The following is a 21,329-nucleotide window of genomic DNA, read 5'->3' on the forward strand; positions in this document are numbered from 1 at the left end:
TTTGTGGAGAAATGTGTTCTTAGCAAGAAAGCTGTGTGATGGGTAGAAGGACAGAAAGAAATGCTAGCAAGGTGTATATGGGTAGTTAAGCCTGTAAGCACACTAAGGACATTTTCAAAAAATCCCTTCCCTCCCTTGAAGGGATAGAAATTCCATTTCTGAGTCACTTTGCACATTTTTCTGAAATTTTTACCACACGTAGCATTCAAACTTTAATTTCAGCTGTCGCCTTCCCCCTTTTAAAGTCTTGAGAGCCTGGGAGAAGGAAGAAGGAGTAGCATAGAGAGAGAGCCAGCAGGAGGGGTGGCGACTTGAGGTAGATGCTATCCAGGAAGAGAGCCAAAGAATAAGCATTTTGTCCTCCTCCTAGGGGTAATAAAGCTTTAAGGGAGTGAGAGACTCATGAGGCTAAGAAAGGCAGTGTTGAACAAGTACCAACCCCAGCAGGGCAGGGAGACACTGAGCGCTGGAGAGGCTTGGGGCAAGATTATATCTGCCCCCTGATTTTCACCTTTTCCCAACAGTTCCTAAACCCAAGCCTCCTCCTGCCCTTAGAATTGGGCCTGACCTTTCCAAGAGAATGGTGGCCACTAGTTTTCCTCAACTTCCAAGTCAGTTCATTTCAGATGAATGCAGTGACCATATCCATCCTTTCCATGCATCGCTGTGAATCAAGGTCTAGACAATTCCATTATCCCAGAGTTTGACGGAGGAATGAACTAAGTTCAGTCTATAAAGACTTCACTGCCCTGTAGACATTTCCTATGATGGCATTTTCTTCTAGCAGTTTGGTGTTTGTGGTACTGTTTGTATTTCTATAATATGACAAATCTGCTGGGTATTTTCTGAAAGATTCACTCAGTTCTTGGTTACACCTAATGCTATGGATGATACAGCAAGTAGAAGTTGTGAATCCTTTATTTTGATTTTGAGAAGCACTAGATACTTTTTATGTGGCATACAGCCCACTCAGCCTTAGTTTAGGCAAACTTATTTCAATATTGGTTTGGGAAAGAGCAGCAGCTTGGAAGCCAAACAGAGATGATTTCTAATCCCAGATCTTCCACTTGCCAGGTGTATGACATTGGAAATTTACTTACTTTCTCTTAGTTTCTGTTTCCTTATCTGTAAAATGGGAGCAATACTTTAATCTTTGGGTTCTGTCACAATGTCATGAATATAATGCAATTGGCTTAGAGCACGGCATATGGCTGAAGCTCTCTGCAAGAGCCTACAGTCTTGGACAGGAGAAATGATACAGCCACATAACCTTTTTCTTGCTGTAGGGGATAAAAATGAGACACATAGCCCTATTTCCCATTGTAACCCCTGCCATTACCTGCCCTTTCCTTGGGGAGCAGTAACAAAGGGAGGAGAAGACAAGTACTAGGTAAGACAAGCGACTGGCTCCAGAGAAGTAGATAAAATAGTGGAAAGGTGTATTAGTTTTCTATTGTCGCATAAAAAATGACCACAAATTTAGCAGCTTAAAACAATACCCATTTATGATCTCACTATTGCTGTGGGTCGGGATTCTGGGCAGAGATTAACTGGGTCTTACTCTGCTCCAGGTCCCACTAGGCTGCAAGCAAGCTTTTGGCTGGGACTGAGTTCTCATCTGAGGCCCGAGAACCTCTTCCAAGTTCATTGGTTGTTGCCAAAATTCAGTTCCTTGAGGTTGTAGGACTGAGACTGTCAGTTCCCAGAGGGCACCCACCATTATTTGCCAAGTGGCCTTCTCTACAATGTGGCAGTTTGTTATTCAAGGACAACAAGAGAGTGTTTCTGCTTCTCCATGTCTTTTTTTTAAGGGCTCACCTGATTAGGCCAGATATACCCAGGTAATTTTCTCCCTTTTGATTAACTCAAAGTCAACTGAGTAGGGATCTTAAAATCCCTTTTGCCAGGTAATGCAACATAATTCATAGGTTCTACCTTCACTCAAGGGGAGAGGACTATACATGGGAGGGCAGGCATCTTGGGGGCTACCCTAGAATTCTGCCTACCACAGAGGGACACTTGGATATCCAAATAAGCAGAGCAGAAACGTTTTTCTTCTCTTTGTATCATTTGTATGAGAACAAACATTACTGGGAGTACTAAGCCTGCTGTCTTGCATGGCTCAGCCATGGTGAAATTATTAAACAGGGAAGAAAAGGGGGCAGGGGGAACCTGAAGATGTGGACAGCCTTTCAATGGCCATGGCGCAGCGAGCTTATGAATGAGTGGATTCAACTTTCAATGAACTGTTACTTAGGAAAAAGAATAGATTTTTTTTTAAAGAAGGAAAATGGGATAGTTTTCCCTGGAAGAGCTCCATTAGTGCCTGCCTGTCTGCCTCCGGTGGACACATAATACTAGTTAATGCTCTGTAACTAAAGGACAAAACTGAAAGCAAAGGCATTAAAGAGTTTTGCTTCCCTTCCCTGTCTAAGAGATAAACACTATTGTGGCAACTGATGAGTGAAATGTTCACCTGCTAATGCACAGCAAAAATCCATTACAGCTTCTCAGCAGATGAAGAAAAAGACAGGGAAGAGGTGAGGCTTCCTAGCCCTGAAGGCTGCCACTGTAAGAGCTGGTTCTTCCCAGGAACCATGACTCGGCTGTCCACACTTGAACTCATGCGTTAGTCTTTGCATCTGAGAATCCACAGTCCTCTGCAGCAGACAGAGTTGAACAGCCCAGAAACTCAGCACTGGCTTGCCCAGTAGGCACAGTAAGAATGTGTTTAGGGCATCAGGAACGCAGAGGTACCAGGAATGCTTTATTCAAATAACCTGATATTTACTATTTAATAATAAGGAAAGAGAATGTTGCTAAATTTCCTTACATTTATTTTATGATATACTAATTTATTCTTTAATTTGGGATTACCCACTACAGAAAGGTGAAGATGGAGGAGTGGAGACTATAATCTTTTCGGAGTTTATGGCCTTTAGAGTCTAGAAGTCTTAGACCATCCCTAGGGAATCGTATATACTAAAACCGGAGGAGTCTGCCAGAGGTCATTTCACCCAACCTATTGCTTCCAGGTAGAATCACACCTAAACCTTTTTCATGCAGAACCAAAGAATGCACGCTCCATAAAAGCAAAAATTCTTGTGTGTTTTGTTCTGTGCTGTATACCAGCACCCAGCACCGTGCCTGGGACATAATAGCTATTTATAAAACGTCCCATGAATGGGTGTTTCCATTTTATGCAGTCTCTTCCCTTCCCCTAAATAGCCCATCGCCCTTCTCTCCCGCAGGATCCCAAGGTATCATCAGATAACATTTTTTGTTTCTCAGACTTTCCCGATGATAAAAAAAAAATCTGGGGCACTTTTCAAATACACAGATTAATTACTAGGCCTCTCTATTGGAAGTTTTGGTTCAGGAAGTCTAGGTTGGAGCCCAGGAATCTGTGTTTTTGACAAGTACTTCTGATGAGTTTTTTCTTTAGATCAACATTGAGATAAACAGCAGGAGCTCAGCTCTTCTGCACACAAAGATTGAAGAGCCACAGCCACTTGACCTGATTTCTGAGGAGCTATCAAAAGTGAAACTCTGAGCTTCTTGTCAGTCGTGCTGAGGGAATGAGGGTTTGTAAGAGGCTTCTGGTCTACCCCCAAGTTACCTGGGCCCAGCTCCAAATCCTGGCTCCTGTCTTCCTGAAGGGATGGGCCTAGGAGAGGAGGTGCTGCCCACTGAACTTCTTGAGTCTTCTTTCCACCAGGCAAGCTTTCTGTTCTGTCCCTTCTCCCGGCTGGTGCTAGCACATGAATTCAAGCCACCTCTCTTGGGTTTAGTAATAACCTCTGCCCTGTTGGGTAGGAGTTGACTTCTGCATCTAGGGAAAGGCTGACGTTTTAGTCAATCCCAGTCACTGAACCAGAGTATGCCTCCAAGGGCGGCTAAGTAAAGTCTCTATTTTCAGCACTCCTCACTACTTTACACATTACTTTACACATGAGAGAAAGAAAGCTCTGATCTAGATGGGGCCCGCCCTTTCTACCCCAAGGTCTCCCACGCCTCATCTGAGACAGGAAGAGGCTGGCTTCTCCCCTAGCAATTCCTCTTAGATTTTATTGTCCCCAGCACTTGGTGACTCCTGACTGGTTCACCAAACACTATGGTTTCCAAGGAAAGAGTTGAGGTTATAGAGTAACTAAAGAAAGAAAAGTTGCTGTCTTCATTTTTGACCCCATAGAACTCTCCCCTAAAAGTAATCTCCCCGACTGAGGAAGATAATCCTGGGATCTCTAACTCTTGAGCTTGAATTCTTCTTGGAGATTAAAAAATCAAAGAAGGATAAATCTAGGTCAAAGGGAGTAATCTGCTCTGCTGCTGAAGGTGAGAGAATATAACAGGCTGTTTATGGTTATGATTGTCCAATACAATAGCCACCTACAGCTATTTACATTTAGTTTAAATGTAAAAAAAATTAAAAGCAATAAGTACTTAATAGCCATTGTGGCTAGTGGCATCCATGTTGGACAGCACAGCTGTAGAGCATTTCATCATCACAAAAATTTCTCTTGGATGTCACTGTTTTAGAGGCATGGTGTTGCTGCTTTGATCCTGTCCGTGTGATGTCTCTTTAGCATCTTTGGAAATATATCTTTGTTTTATTGGTGCTCCTTCTGGGGATGATGCATTATTCCATTATTCCAGAAAAACATACTACTGAAGACATTAGAAAACAAATGCAAAACCAAAAGTAACTGCCATATATGCAGTAATTGGAGGGTCAGATTAATTATCAAAAGGTTGTATTTTTCTCAGTTTTATTTCTTCTATTCCTCTTCTACAAAAGTACCCTCTTTTCTTTTTAACTTGCCTTTCTGCTCTAGTATTTTATTCTAAGTAAGGCTCCCCAAAGTGAAATGGTAGACCGGACCTCAGAAAGAAAAGGATCAGACAGAAACCAAAAGGCTGTTTGGGGCACAGAAATAAAGAGTTGGGCAGAACGCCCCCAAATCATCCACTCGGAGAAAGATGAAAAGGAGCAAAGAGAGGCAATGAGACTGGGAGGAGGAGGGTGAGCCCAGGATGGGGGTCTGGTCTGGACAGCGGGTCTGGAGGGTAAGGCAGACTGAGCCCGCGCGCACCATTCCCAAGGCTGGCAAGCTGCTCAGGTGCTCAGGAGTTCCTCTGTGCAGTAATTTCCTAACCAGAATCCTGCTTAGGAACAGCCCCTTCCATAAGAGTTTACCTTCAACTCATGAGTGAGCTCCATCCTGGGCTCAGTCCATGCAGAAGACACAGTGAGTCAAATGCTGTGTTTTGGGGAAGGAGATCTCCTTCCTTGACCTCTTGGATGAGTTGCAAGGACCATGCTCTTCTCCTCACCAGCACTGTCTGTGGTTTTTCTCCCTTAACACCCATTGCCAGTGTAATGGAAACTTTAATGCTTGTGTTCTCCCCTTGGTGAAACTAGGGAAGCTGAGCAATGCTTTGAAACATGGCAGTCGATGGAGTTGGCAGGTGGACAGGAGGATAAAGTTCAGTAGTGAGGGTTGGGGGCCAGGGGTCTCAGGGGACAGAAAGCAGGGCAAGTGAGGGGCAGAGTGCTGGTGGGCATCATGAGCAGGTGTGCTGCACGATAGTTCTGAGGCCCTGCAGACAGAAGAGCGGAGCTGAGGCCACCTTTTACACTCATCCCTGAGGCTTTTCTCTGCTTCCTGGGAAGGCAGGTCCCCCATGCGCACCCCACCCCCTAGCAGGGCTGGCTGGGGGCTTGTCCAGGGTGAAGAGCGACTGCGTCAGAGAGAGTGTGAAGTGAAGGTGTGGAGAGGAAGTTATCTGGTCACAGGAAGAGAGATGGTTGAGGGCACAGGTTGTCCTGACACTCCCTGTGTAGTACACGTCAAACCTTTCTCCAGCCTTCAGTGAGTTCCCAGTGTGAATGCAGCGGTCGGGACTTCCACTCCACCCAGACTCCACCCTGTCCCCCTCCCCACCCCAGCGTCTGCCAAATGCACAATTTAAAGCTGCTGGTGTGTAAATGCCCTGTTTCCCTATGTCTTGCAGCCGTCTCCAACCTGGACATCGAGAGTAAGTTGAGTGTGTACTACCGCGCACCGTGGCACCAGCAGAGAAACATCTTCCTCCCGGCCACGAGGCCGCCATGTGTGGAGGAGCTGCACCGCCACGCCCGGCAGAGCCTGCAAGCCTTGCGCAGAGGTGACTGATCCCGGGCTTGGGGGGCTTTTCGGGGACAGAACTCGGAGCTTGTCCTATCCAGGGGTTGTCTGTCCCATCAGTCCCAACATGTCCCTCTGTTATAGCAAGTACATTGAAACACTCCCTTTTCTACCCTGAATGAAATTCATGGGTCCTATAACCTACTATGCACATAATTAAATGTAGCATTATGGTCTAACTATGATAATGAGAATTTAAAAGGAAAATTACGTATAATAATAATATTTACAATATGCAAAGAAATACCTAGGCCCAACAACACTAGAAGGCATAAAGAAGCATTCAGATGTTTGTGTCTGTCCAAAGTAGGTTTGCATTAAGTAAGGACAATCAGAAGCCATTCTGAGCAAAAATGGGGAAATAAAGGAGTCGTGGGCCAAGAGGACACACCATAAAAACTGGGACATTCAGAGTATATTAAACATGAGCAAAAAATAAAGTAAAATAAACAACCTGTGATTATAATTAAATGGGAATTAGGTTTGATTCAGAAATAGATTCTCGACTTTTCCCTTACAAGAAATTCTGGTGGGCTATTTGTGGGACCTGAGGCACCTTGGGACTGTCCTGTGCTCCCCCCTAGTCATCCAACAACCAGAACCTCCCCACTGGGGCTCTTCTGCTCCTGCAGAACACGTGGAGGCCTGAAACTTGCTCAGGGTCACACACAGCAGGTTAGGTACAGTGGCAAGACCCAGCGCCAGGCCTCCAGACCCCCAGCCAGAGCTCTTTTCCTCCTCACCATACACTGAGTCCTAGGGAAATCACCCTTCCGACTTCTCTTACAGTCCTGAGAAAGCCAGAGATAGGCCCGTAGCAGTCAAGGTAGGAGGTAACAGCCCTGTTATTTTCGGTGCCTTAACACTATTCTAATTAGGACAAGCAGATTAAAAACTGGCATCAGCCTTTCGGAGCCCCTTGAATTGGGTATCAGAAGTTGGCCTGCCAGCTTTTATGGCCTTTAGATGTTTGCTGTGGAGAAGATGGTGTCTATACATTCGATGTCTTTGTTCCAAATACACCTCTATGCTCCTTTAAGGAATGGTATTTTGCAAATGTATTACAATTCAAGTAGACTATTTTAATGTTGCTATCAAGATGGGGAAATAAAACGACAAATGTTTTTTTCAGTTTATTTTTTTCCACAAGTGTATGACTTCTCCGTTTTCCCCTATCCCTAGTCTTTTTCCCCTTTAATGAAAGAGTTAACCTACTAATATCCCTAAAAATTCCCCTTGCTTATTAGTAGCAGATACTATGACACTTATAATGAAGAGTGACAATCGGTATCCTCTAGAAGTATCTCTGGCATTCTTATTATTCACTTCGATGATATAGGTAGCTAAAAAGGTCTTCTTTACCAAATTTTTAGTGCAAGCCACCTTCTGGAAATCTTCCTTAACACTCGCCATTCCTTTGCACCTGGCTCAGGCACCCTTCCCATATCCCGTGCCTCCTCCTATCACGCCACTTATTGTCATAACTAAACACTTATGGGCCTGTCTTCCGCCATTCATCCATGAGCAACTCAAGGGCAAGGATCTCTTATTAATTTTTTTTATTCTAAGCCCTTAGCATGAACCTGACATATAATAGGTCTTCAATGAATGTTTGTGCAACTGAATCGAATTCTACAGAAAACGGGTTAGCACTGAGGGCACAGAATGACGACAGAGGAATCTGATCATTTTAACTAAATACTTTCCCTGATCCCATCATTAGAGAGCTTGAGTAACCCTTTAGCCCTTTAGCCATAATTATTTTTATCCCTTTATTATTATGCATAAGTCATCCTTGATTAGATTTTCCAGATTCAACCAGATAACATTAAGCTGCTCGTAAGCTATCACATTTCACTGTGTTGTCAGGTTTGGACTTAATGGCAGAACTGAAGAATAGCAAGTGCCAATATCAATTTTCTCCACACTTCCTCCTGGGGGCTGAGAGAGGGATATGGGGCCTCCTGGGGTTTAGAAGGAAGACCCAGGAGCTGCATCTTACCTCCACAGACTGGCTAGCTTTGTGCTTGTCTCAATAGCAAATCTTGGGTGTAGTAGTTTTAATAGCACTGCAGAGAGCCATAAACAGGAATTATAGGCATCATAGAATTAAAAACATGCAGTGTAGAATTAAAATTAGAAAGTGACTTTTTTTTTTAACCTTGTCCAAGAAACACACTAGCTTAGCAGTGCTTCCATCAGAATAGCACTTCTGCCATCTGGTGGCCAGGACTAATACTGACCCATCAGACCACAGCCATGCACAGCACGTGCCGCAGTGAGCTTCCCTGTAGGTTCTCTATTTGGTCAGCTGGACTGTCCTGGCTTCCACCAGAAGGGAGTGGATAATAAAGCACAGACAAGCAAGGCTGCGATGGCAGCCGCTCTGTGCTCCTTTTGGAGATGAGGCTATAAGGAGGAAGCTGGGGGACTGAGATCAGAACCTAGAAATTGGCTGTCTTCAAGATCTGCTCAATAGCAAGCAAACCCCTCAACAAAGTGTATTGAGGGCCAGGCATTGTGCTAAACTTGGGATTGAGACAACAGTAATGTATGGTCCCTACCCACAAGGGATTTCTGGTTTGGTGAGGGAGACAATGAGTAACCGGGTAATTTCAACATAGTGATATGGGGGCGCAGAGGAAAGGCAGTAATCATGCCATGGAGCTTCAGGGAAGGCTCCCCAGAGGAAGGAGACCTTAATGGATTTCAAGTTCTGGAGAATCTGATTCCTCTTTTTTCCCTTGTTTCTTAGCAATTCTTTATGCTCAGAGCCAATAATGGCTTTAAGTGATGCCATTGCTTGTTTGTAAGACAGGGAGAGAGAGATTACTAGATGGATATAAAAAGATATATTATACATTTCCTTGCCTTCAAGTTTCATAGCTGGGGTCTAAGTTCTATTGGTCTGAGGTAATAAGAACCAAGCGTCTACTTCAGTATCGGGCTCTAGTAGACAAATGTCCTCCCCACCCCACCACCAGAAAAAAGTATTATTAGGGAGCCATTAATCTCGCCTGCCTACTCTTGGCCTAGGGTGAATGCAAGAGATATGTTTAAGAAAGTGTCGGAGGGGAGCGATTGAATGGGAAATTAGGTTGATGTCTCCCTCCAGACTCCTCCTCTCTTTCCACCTTTTCCAAACCAGTGACCCCTGTATTTTATTCTGTTATGAATTTAAGAATGTCAGAGCTTTTCCTTGCAATGCCAGTTTAGAAAAAAGCCCACTGTTTGCTTGCAGAGAAAAATGAGGGTGGCACTGGACGTAGGTACTTGAACAAGGAAGACATTTCTCTCAAAATGTCTTCCTGATCAACATTGGTTGTAGAGGCAGGTTAGCAAAGACGACCTACATGGTGACGAGGACGTTTTTTTTTTGCTTGTGAATGGGAATCAACATTTGTCTAAAGAATCCCAAGCAAAGGAAGATGAAGAACACTACCACGTTTTCTTGCCACAGATGAAGTCGGCATTTCAAGCAGTGAGGCCCACAGACAGTCAAATCAGACATGACCAGAAATATGAAAGCTCGAGAGTGCTTGGGTACTAGTTTAGAGCACCGCACACTGACTCCACAAAGAGGAAGGGGGCTGGCATTAGGGAGGCCAGTGAAACAGGACCTGGAGCAGGACCTAACAGTGAGGGCGCCAGCCACACAGCCGGTGAGAAAGGTAGGGGATGGAGTGCGTGCTGATGTGAAAAGACTAACCTTTAATGAAAGCATTAATTCGTTCTTCCTTTTAGTCACTCAACAAACATTTATTGAGAACCCATTATATCTCAAGCACGTCAGGGCACTCAGATTGAAAGCTAAATAAAACATAGTCTTTGTCCTCCTTTGAGTGAAAGAAGCAGACACATAAACAGATTATTTTTGTCAATACAATGATGAGATGAAATGGGCACTGGGCATTATCGGGCCTTTGAAGAAAGGGCTTCTGACGTCACTTGAGAGGTCAGTGTAGTTACTTTCATTTCCTAATATGGGTAAAAATGTAAGTAGTGTCCTATGAGCTGTCAAATTTTCTATATTTTCAACATTCAAAGAATTAGAACGTGATAAAATAAGTGTATAATTATAATCAAATACTATCAAACCCAAGCAATCTTGCTGTGATGACTGAGAAGGTATGTTAGGGCCTCACAGTACCTGTAGGTCAAGTAGTGGTTAAGGGGAGGGCTGAGGGGCCAAGTGTACCACTGGTAGCTCGGCAGTCACTTAGTCTCCCTGAGCCTGTTAAAGCATCTGCAGAAGAGTGATGGTGTCAGGACCTACTTCACACCGTTGCTGAGATCACGCTAAGAGCTTTAGCAAAGCATCTTTGACATGTAGCAATTGCTCAGGAACTATTGGGCATCATAATTATTACTGATATGCTGAGTAATGGTGATTTTAAATAATAGAAGGGCACATCAAGAGATCTGCTGCAAAACTCTGTACCTTGGGTCATTAGGGGGTCACGAGATTTCAGGCATGAGTACAGGCTGCATTTTGGCAGGTGGGGTGGCCTTTGGCATGGCCAGTATGTTGAGCTGGGTGTGCTTTAGGACTCACTGAAACACCCGGAAAGCTAAATGGCGCTCTTGGCGTCTCAGTGATTGTTACTATAAAGTGAGGACCATTTTATCCCACATGTGGAAATGTCTTGGCGTTTCCCAGTGACAGCTTTATTTCTAAATCAGACAACTGTTGTCATTGGGATTCTTTTACTTTCTCTAGGAGCCCTCTGCGTGTTGTGGGTGACAGGGCTTAGATGGCTGCAATAGTGCGCTGGTCACAAGCTCTCTAAACAAACAAAGAGTAATAAAGTAAATAAACAAAAGCCCTGACACAGAGCTCTCTCACATACCTCACCATACTCCCATAGTGGCCTGTTTCAAGCTACCAACAGTGTAAAACTTGGCTTGCAAAGTTCCTGAACACATAACACCTAGCACTCCTGAGCCTGTACGAGCTGGCCCCAGCACCCCCTGGATGGCTGTGAGCATTTGTCCCTGGCACTCTCCAGTGGATCTGGCATGGCTGTACCTACTGTTCACTCCAGCATGACGTCAGCACATCTTCCATCATTATTCTGGATTTTTTCCTTTTTCTTTGGCTCATGTTGTTTTGAAATGAGGCATGCTGAAACACATGCTGCTTTTTCCAAACTCTAGAGGGAGCCATGTTGTACAAAGATTCTGAGATGGACCCGATGAAATGTAGGTGTCCACCTTCATATTACTATGAAGTGGAAGTTTAGTTTGGAACCATTCTGAAAATCTTATTTGGTATACAAATGAACTAGATTAGCACAACCTCACGTTTTCGAGCCTTTTGCTCCTCCTCCCAAGGGGACAAGACAGATTGAAAATGCCAAGTCTGTTTCTGTATTATTGCTTTTTCTGCCCCCAGATCATCGCAGCCGGAGTGATCGCCGGGAGCAGAGAGCCGCTGCCCCCCTTTCTGTAGTGGCTCCCCCCCTGCCGGCCTACCCCCCAGCTCACAGCCAGAGGAGGCGCGAACTTAAGGACCGTCACTTCTTAACGGTGAGCTTGGTGGCCAACTGGCAGCTCTGTCCTTGCTCGTCAGGAAGCACGAGTGGGTCCTGGGCATCAGTTTCCCTCCTCCTAGTGGAGGAGGCTGGGCCGCTTGAGGGAGCAAATCATGGGCATTTGAGAACAACTTAACTTTTTCCTCTTGCATTCCTGAAATGAATATCTCTTTTGGGAATAGAGTGGGGGTACAGATATGTATATATTAGTTAACTGGTTACACAATGCACTAAAGCAATAACGGTTAAGGACTCTAAAATCAGGGGCAAAAAACTTTCTTCAAATCCCAGTTCTTCCGCACACAAGCTGAAAGATTTAGGGCAGATGACTTACCTTCTTTGCCCTCAGTTCCCTCATCTGTAATATGGGGGTATTAATAGTACCTCGCTTACCATGTTGGAAGGTTAAATGAGATAAGGCATGGAAACAACCTAGCATAGTGCCTGGCACAGAGTCAGACCTCAGTAAATGTTAACTTCTATGACCACTACTATTATTCCTAGTCCGGTGATAGCTTGGCTGACTCAGTAGGGTGAGCTGGAAAAGAACGTAAATGATGTGGAAATTCCCATTTGAAGACAACTCATCTCATCATTTCATGCTTCCCCATTCTACAAGGGAGGCTAGTTCTTCAGGGTAAGCAGTTACCAGAGTGATGGCATCACTGCCGGTGATTTCAGCCTTGCCTGGGTAGGTGTGGCTATAACTTAGCTCAGCCCCAAGTAGGGATCACAGCTGATGAAGCTGAGCCCAGCTCAGAACACCTGCAAACACTATCAGCAGCCGCTGCCAACACCATCTCCCAGATGTGCCTTCTGGGGCCTCAGTGGGGACAAGTGAGCACTTTGTTTCTCTGAGCAGGGCCTCGCTGAAGTGAGGGGCTATGGTTTCTGTGACCAAATCAGCCCATACTGCCTGTCCACATGGCTGGACCCCTGCTCTCTTGTCATTCTAGTTTGAGGCCCAAAGTCTAAAGAAGTTACAACAGTGTGGTTACACGTTGAGGTTTTTTTATTTGAAATTAAATGTGTTATGTATGACTATAAACCCTACACTTATGGCTTTTACAATATGCAAAATAGATGCAAATTATTTGGGTCACATGATGCCAAACATCCAGATGAACAGACTTCCTCTAAATGAATCTGTATGATGTAACATATCCAGACAAAATAGTGAACGATATTGGACAATACATAGACATTTTTCTACTTGTGGCTGGGACGGTAGTCTTCGTGCCCTTCAGGCTCATCAAGTGTCTACTGAGTGCCATGCCATACTCACTGCATTACTCTAGTGCAGCTCAGGGATAACAAAAGAAGGTAAGAGCCTCTTAGGGTTTTCTAGGTTTTTATATAGAGCAGTTACACATGCTAGTGATTTGTCATAAAAGTCCCTGCTCAACAAAAGTTCATATTAAGCTCAAATCTGCTTGCTGAAGCATTTGCTTTTAATAAGGCACTTTCTGCATAAAATGCTAAAAATATTTTCCCATTCATTATACATGTTTTGTGGCTCATTAAGTTAGTTTTCTTGGGGTGGGGGTCGAGGTGGGAGAGAAGAATGTTGAGCATTTACAGAAATGACATAAAAATATTACGCATTGTCATTTTCTGCATAATTTTTAATAATAAATGTCTAAATACCAAAGTAAAACTATAGGAAAAGGCTTAAAATAATGAATAGTAATGTGGGTGCTTCATTTGCCCAACAAACATCAATAAAGGAAAAGTCTAGACTGTACTTATGTAAACTTCAGAAACTTTACCCATCTCAAATGATAATACTTAGTATTTCTAAGTCAGTTGGGGAGACTCTAACTGTTTCATTTGTTCAATTGAGTTTGGGTCACGAGGTTCACTGAAAGATTTTTCATTTAAGTTATCCCTCAGACCTTATGCATGCAGTTTACAAGGGCTGTATATTGCTATAAGAGAAAAAAAATACACTGCAGATATAGGGACAGGAAATTTGCAGCCAAACTGCTAGATAGACATTTTCTTACACAGCAACTCTCCTTTCATCTATGAGACTTTAGGTAAGCCATATTTTCCTCCTTTAAAAAAGCATTCATAATGAGATTCTATATACAATCTTCTACAGCTCTGCAAACTGTTATGCTATACTTTGGTCATTAATGGCGTGGACTCTGAGGCCATACTGCCTGGATTTGAATACTAGCTTCGCCAATTACTGGTTGTGTGACCCTGGGCAACTTAAGCATTTCAGTATCTCAGGGATAACGTAGCTAGTAGCTCATAAGTTTGGAACAAGGACTGAACGTGTTAATACATGTAAACAGTACCTGATGCATAATGAGCAAACTATGTATTAGGCATCATCGTCATCATTATTATTATTAGCCAGTCAAGTCCCTGAGGTATCAGTGATATAGTGAGTATATCATGGGTCTCACTAGGTTTAAACTTTTTGGTTGTGAGATTTGGAAAAAGATATGATATCTGAGTCCCAATTTCTTTATCTGCAAAATGGGGATAATAACTTCGATATTACAAGTTTGTTAAGACTTACTACAATGTTATGTAAATATAATTAAATTATGTGTGAAAGTGCCCAGCAGTCCCTAAAATATATGAATATCTGAATCTATACTCATAATCACTTATAATAAAACTCTTACCATTACATGAAAAGCCTACGATGTATACTCATATATAAGACTGGAGGAAGTATAAGTTGTCATACCCTTTCTAGAGGGCAGTTTGCCAATGTTTATCAAAACTATAAACTATTCATACCCTTTGATGTAGCCATTCTATGTCTAGGAATTTGTCCCAAGGCAATAACAAGAGTATATGCAAAGGTTTATTCACCAGGATGTTCATCAAAACACTGTTTACAATAGGAAAAATAATTACAAATATCCTAAACATCGAAGGATAGACTTAGTTTAATGAATTCTGGTATAATCATAGGATAGAATACAATATCAAAAATAGTGTTATAGAGGAATATAATGACAGAAAATGTATGTGTTTTATCATCAGGGATTTTTAAACAGTATAGAGTGTGATCTCAAAAACATATCTATGAGTGTATACGTGAGTATGTATACACATATGCATGGGGGGAAAGGCTGAAAGGCTATCTACCTGCGGTTCCCAAACTGTGTAGTACCCTGGGACACAGTCATGAAATCCTAAGGGTGCATTGGGATATTTAAATTTTTTAAGAAACACAGTGTCATCTGTCTGGTGACATCTGGTAATCGCTCCAAAGTAACCTCATAGCTCCTGTAAGTGGAAAGAGGGGATGCTTGGTTTCTTGACATTTGATTTATTATCAAAAGTTCTCCAAGGGGAACTTACAGGAAACCGACCAGCCAATTTAGCTTAAAACCCTCTGTCAATTGAAAATTCAAGGGGTGTCTCCTAACTGAAACCCACCTAGGAGTCCTGCTTCATCAGAGGTGGCAAAGGGAGTGATTTTAGACCCAGATGGTTTTCCAGAGGAATTCTACTAAGCCTCCAAAGTCCATATAGTCCCAGTGCTCTATAAACTATTTCAAAACATTGCAAATGAAGTAGGACTCCCCCCCCCCATTTCTTTTATGAACATTTTATAAAGGTTTGATACCTAATCCTGATAAAGACAGGAAGGAAGGAAGGAAGGAAGGAAGGAAGGAAGGAAGGAAGGAAGGAAGGAAGGAAGGGAGAGAGGGAGGGAGGGAGGGAGACTACAGACCAATATCATTCATGATTATTAATGCAAAAATACTAAATTAAATGTTACCAAACAGAATACAATACCACATTTAAAAAATTAATATACCATGACTAAATGGGATTTATTTCAGGAATGGAAGGTTGGTTTAACATAGGAAATCTGTTAGTATCATATACCATATTAATAGATCTAAGGGAGAAAAATCCATATCCTTATCTCCATAATGCTGGAAAGGCTTTAAATAAAATTCAATGCCTATTCTTTATAAAAACACTCAAGAAAATAGGAATTGAGTGACTCTTCATTAACATGATACAATATATAGACCTTAGTCCTAAAGCTAAAATCTTACTTAATGAGGAAACACGATATGTATTTCCACTCAAATCAAGAACAAGGCAAATATGCTCACTATCTGTTATTATTAGCATTGCACTAGAGGTATTAATCAATGCAATTAGACAACATAAAACAATTACAGGCATGAGAATTGGTAAAGAAGTAAACCTAAATCTACTTTTGATATGATACTATATCTACAGATTATATGATACTATATCAGAAAAACCCTAGAGAACCAATGATACAACTGACTCAAACAACAACAAAAATTCAGCAAGGTAGCAGGATATAAACACACAAAAATCAAAATCCTTCATTTACACAAATGATAGACAAGTAGTAGACCTAGAAGAAGAGAAAAATCCATTTACAGCAATAACAAAGACTAAATACTTAGGAATTAATTACCAGAAATGTAGAAAACCAAATGAGAAAAACGTGAAAGCATTCCTAAAAGACACAAAATTATACTTTCTCAATGGAAGGACATTCCCTGTTCTTGAATAGAATGATTCAGCATTATAAATAACTCACTTCTCTCTAAGTTAATTTATAAATTTAACACAATCGCAATAAAAATACCAGTAAGCTTTTTTAAAATGGGGTTAGACCCACTGATACGAAAGTTCTTAAGGAGAAACAAACATACAAAAATAGCCAGGAAAACATTGAAAAAAAGAAACGTACAAGGGGTGACTAGCCCTACCAGACATTCAAATATCTTTAAAGCCTTTATCATTACAACAGTGTGGTACTGGCACACGAATAGACAAATATACCAGTAGCATAGAACAAAAAGTCCAGAAATCAACCCAAGTATTCATGAAAACATTACATATGATAAAGGCAGTATCTCAAAACACTGATGCAAAAGATGGAGTTTAAAAAAAAATGATCCTGGAACAGCTAGGTAGCTACTTGGTAAAAGAAATGTATCAGAGTTTCTCAACCTCAGCGTTACTGACAATTTTGATCAAATAATTCTTTGCTGCGGGGCCGTCCTGTACACGGTAGGATGTTTAGCAGCTCCTTGGCCTCCAGCCACTAATGCCAGGAGTACTCTTCCCCCTAGTTTTGACAACCCAAAATATCTCCAGACACTGCCAAATGTCCCCTGGGGGGACAGAATCGCCCCCGGTTGAGAATCATTTAATTAGATCCATATTTCACACTATACACAAGATTAAACTCCAAATGGACCAGGAACCTAAACACACACAAAAAATGAAATGATACAAGTACTAAAAGAAAATAGGGGTGAATTATTCTATGACCTCATTCCAGGAAAAGGCTTTTGAAGTCTAGCTCAAAATACAGAGGCAATAAAAGATTGATAAATTTGAACAGTAAGTATTTCTGTATGCTCAAACACTATAAACAAAGTCCAAAAACAACCCAAAAAGGGAGAAAAATATGTGCAACATATATCACAGAAAAAGGATTAATTTTACTAATAGATAAATACCTCCTAAAAATTGAGGGACAAAATAAATAAATAAATAAATAAATAAATAAATAAAATAAAAATGTTTCTTAAACTTAAGAAAAATTGTTCAAACTCACTCATAATTAGAGCAATGCAAACGACACTGAGATACCATTAATCACCTATTCGATTGGCAAAAATTAAACAACATGACAACATATTCTGCTGGTGAAACTAGGGGAAAACATGTACTCACATACAGTGCCGATGGAAATGCAAACTTAGTACAACCTATCTGGAAGGGAATTTGGTGATATCTTAAAAAACTACATATGCATTTACTTTTTGCCCTAGCAATCCCACTAAACATACACCTCCAATAATACAAAAGGTTATTTATTGCAGCATTGTTTATAATTACAAGATATTGGAAACAACCAAGGTGCCTATACATAGATGGATGTATTTAAGAGGTATTTATCCATTAGTAATATTCGCCCTTTTTCTGTGGTATGTGTACATATAGTGATGGAATAAACTACAGGACATTCACACAATGGAGTACTATGTAGCTGTAAAAAATGAGGAAGAGCTTTACGAACTAATAAGGAGTGATTTCCACAATATCGCTTAAGTGAAAAAGGCAAAGCTCAAGAGTGTCTATAATGTGCTACCCTTTGTGTTAGAAAGAAGGGAATATAAGAAAAGATACAGGTATCCATTTATTTGTGTGAAAGAAATAGTCAATTCTGCTATAATACAACATAAGCATCCCTACTGTGCAAAATTACACAATAAAAATCAAAGGGTTTATGAAGAAAACAGGGCACAGCATTCAAACTTCTTCCAACGGAGGAAGGGAGGAAGGGAAGGAGGGAGGGAAATAGGGAGGCAGGGAGAGGGAGAGGGGAGGAAGAGGGAGAGGGGAGGGGAGGGGAGAGAGAGAGAGAGAGAGAGAGAGAGAGAGAGAGGAACCTAATTTAAAAAAACAGCACAATTTTATACATGTTAAATGGTTAAGAGATACATAGTACAATAAATGTGTCCCTTTACCTGGAAAAAGTCCTGATGGTTGCTTCTGGAGTTGGCCTCAGGAGGACTGCAGCTTGTGAGTTACGATAAAGGGGTGAGAACAGGGCTCCCTGAAATCAGAGGGAAGGTTATAGGCCCAGGTGTGGATGGGCGTGGCTCCTCACACAGGTAAACCCAGGGAACTTGGAGATGTGTGAGGTGTGCGCATCCTGTATATTCTTACACAGCTCAGGTCAGCTGGGTACAGTTTCTGTGTTCACCTACAGTTGCTCATGCATGAAATCCTGCATGAGCAAATGCGAAATTCACATTATGCTTAAATTGTTCTCTAAGATGTCAATCACATTGGAACAAATTCACTTTTTCAAAACAAGCATTTTAGTAAAACTGATAGTACAGGAAGGTTAAACCAGAAACTAATGAGACTGGGTAACCAACAGGGGGTGGGTGGGAATGGGACAGAAAGAATAGGGGATGGGAAGGAAGTGGTAGGGTTCAAGGAGAGTGACACTTGTCTGAATACATTTTTTGGGGTGGCTTTAACTCTTGGAACCCAGGTAATGTTTCACATACCTCCCTTCCAGTAAATAAATAACATCAACCAGAATGTGAGGAGAACCCAAAATGAAAACCAAAAAGTAACAAATAAATCTGACTATGTGACAAATGAATATCATAACCACACTGAAGGAGGTGGGGAAGAAAAGAGCTAACTTTAGTAACTTTGGAAAGAAGTGTTTTTGTTGTGTTTTAACACCAATATTTATTGATGGGTTGATGAGCATAACATTAAATAGAACAATAAACCACAACCATGCATTAAAACAGTTTGCTACACCGCCTAAAGAGGGAAAAACTATAAACTTAGGAACTTTAAATATTCAAGTCAAAGAGCCTATGAGGTACCGAATAGGTAAGTATCAGAAAATTTTTCCCTTTTATTCAATTCCTGTGTTACATTACTTGATCACAAAGCCAGAATGATATTTCATACAGAATTCCTCATTCATTTATACTTTTTTATTAGTTTCAGGTGTACACAACAATATAATAGTTAGACATTTACACCCCTCACAAAGTGGTAACCCCCCCCAATCTACTACCCTTCTGACATCGTATATAGCTGTTACAATTCCCTTGACTTTATCCCTTATGCTGAAGTCCACATCCCGTGACTATATATATATATATATATATATATATATATATATATATATATATATAAAATTATAGCTGACATTCATTATTGTTCAGCTTCAGCTTCAGGTGTACAGTGCAGTGATCAGGCATCTACATCATCCCTGAGGTGGTCTCCCTAATGAGACAAGTGTCCATCGGATACCCTACCAAATCTTTACAACATTATTGATTATGTTCCCCAAACTGACTTTCATGTCCCCGTGGCCATCTTGTGGTTACCGACTGTGCTTTCTAATCCCTTCCCCTTCTCCTTCATCCCCACCCCCTCCCATCGAGCAACCCTCAGTTTTTTCTCTATGTCTCTGAGACTGTTTCTGATTAGTTTGCTCATTTATTCTGTTCTTTATATTCCACATATAAGTGAGATCATGTGGCACTGTGTTTCCCCGAAAATAAGACCGAGCCGGACAATCAGCTCTAATGCATCTTTTGGAGCAAAAATTAATATAAGACTCGGTCTTATTTTGCTATAATATAAGACCGGGTCTTAATATAACATAACATAACATAACATAACATAACATAGCATAGCATAGCATAGCATAGCATAGCATAGCATAACATAACATAAGACATAATATAATATATAATACCAGGTCTTATACTAATTTTTGCTCCAAAAGACTCATTATATCTGATTGTCCGGCTAGGTCTTATTTTCAGGGAAACAGGGTATTTGTCTTTCTCTGTCTAACTTAATTCACTTAGCATAATGTTCTCTAGGTCCATCCATATCATTGCAAATAGTAAGATTTCATTCTTCTTTATGGCTGAGTAATAATCCATTGTATAAATGTACCAGTTTCTTAATCCAGTCGTCTACCGAAGGGCATTTCGCTTGTTTCCATGTCTTGGCTATTGTGTATAGCGCTGCAATAAACATAGGAGTGCATATATTTTTTCAAATTAGAGTTTTGGATTTCTCCAGATAGATACCTAAGAGTGGAATTGCTGGGTCATAAGGTAGTTCCATTTCCAGTTTTTTAAGATACCTCCATACTGATTTCCATAGTGGCTGCACCAATCTGCATTCCCACCAGCAGTGCACAAGTGTTCCTTTCTCTCCATATCCTCGCCAGCGCTTGTTTGTTGATTTATTGATGATAGCCATTCTGACCGAGATGAGGTGATAGCTCATTGTGGTTTTTATTTGCATTTCTCTAATGATTAGTGACGTTGAGTATCTTTTCATATGTCTGTTGACCATCTGTATGTCCTCTTCATGTCCTCTGCCTATTTTTTAATTGGGTTGATTTTTTGGTGTTGAATGAGTTTTTTATAAATTTTGGATATTAACCCCTTATCACATGTATCATTGACAAATATCTTCTCCCATTCAGTAGGATGCCTTTTTGTTTTATTGATGGTTTCCTTTGCTGTGAAAAATCTTTTTAGTTTGATGCAATTCCATATGTTTGTTTTTTCTCATTCATTATACTTGAGCCATCCCACCTGGCTATTCCTCAGTTTCCCACTCCTTTCCTCTCCCTTGGCAGTGGTGTTCTTTAGCCATTGCCTTCCTAAAGAATTTTGTGCACATCTCCCTTCCCAAGCAAGGAAGCCAGCAAGCAAAGAATTAGCCAGAAAATCAGCCACAGGCAGATATACAAATGAATAGACTTAGACAGACATTAGGATGGCAACAGCTTGATTCAATGAGGTCTAAACTAAGCTGATTTTGGCAAAGAAGCTGCTCTGGCTTGCTAAAAGGTCTATAATGCCACCTCAGGTTGTGCCACCACTGCCAGGCCCTGTGTTTCTCAGAGATTAGCAGTGGTCTATACCAGGAGGAAGCCAATGTAACCAGGTAGCTAACGTGACAGTGCAATCAGTGCTTTGGATCTCTACTGGGAGCTGATCCTGGCTCCCAGCATAACCATTTGCCAAAACCTTCAGGATACTGAACACAATCTTTAAAT

The 21,329-nt window shown here is 41.4% G+C and overlaps 1 protein-coding gene across 4 annotated transcripts in view; it reads left to right on the forward strand.

The window, feature by feature from the left end:
- Nucleotides 1-21,329, forward strand: part of NHS (NHS actin remodeling regulator) — a 344,627-nt gene that overhangs the window by 291,798 nt on the left and 31,500 nt on the right. For all 4 annotated transcript variants that reach the window (XM_074323429.1, XM_074323430.1, XM_019755449.2 and 1 more), the window contains exons 2-3: nt 6,016-6,168; nt 11,584-11,717. In XM_074323429.1, the coding sequence (XP_074179530.1) occupies nt 6,016-6,168; nt 11,584-11,717 (287 nt within the window). The remainder of the gene's footprint in view (nt 1-6,015; nt 6,169-11,583; nt 11,718-21,329) is intronic.

Source organism: Rhinolophus sinicus, chromosome X (assembly GCF_036562045.2).
Source record: "Rhinolophus sinicus isolate RSC01 chromosome X, ASM3656204v1, whole genome shotgun sequence".
Taxonomy (NCBI): Eukaryota; Metazoa; Chordata; class Mammalia; order Chiroptera; family Rhinolophidae; genus Rhinolophus; species Rhinolophus sinicus.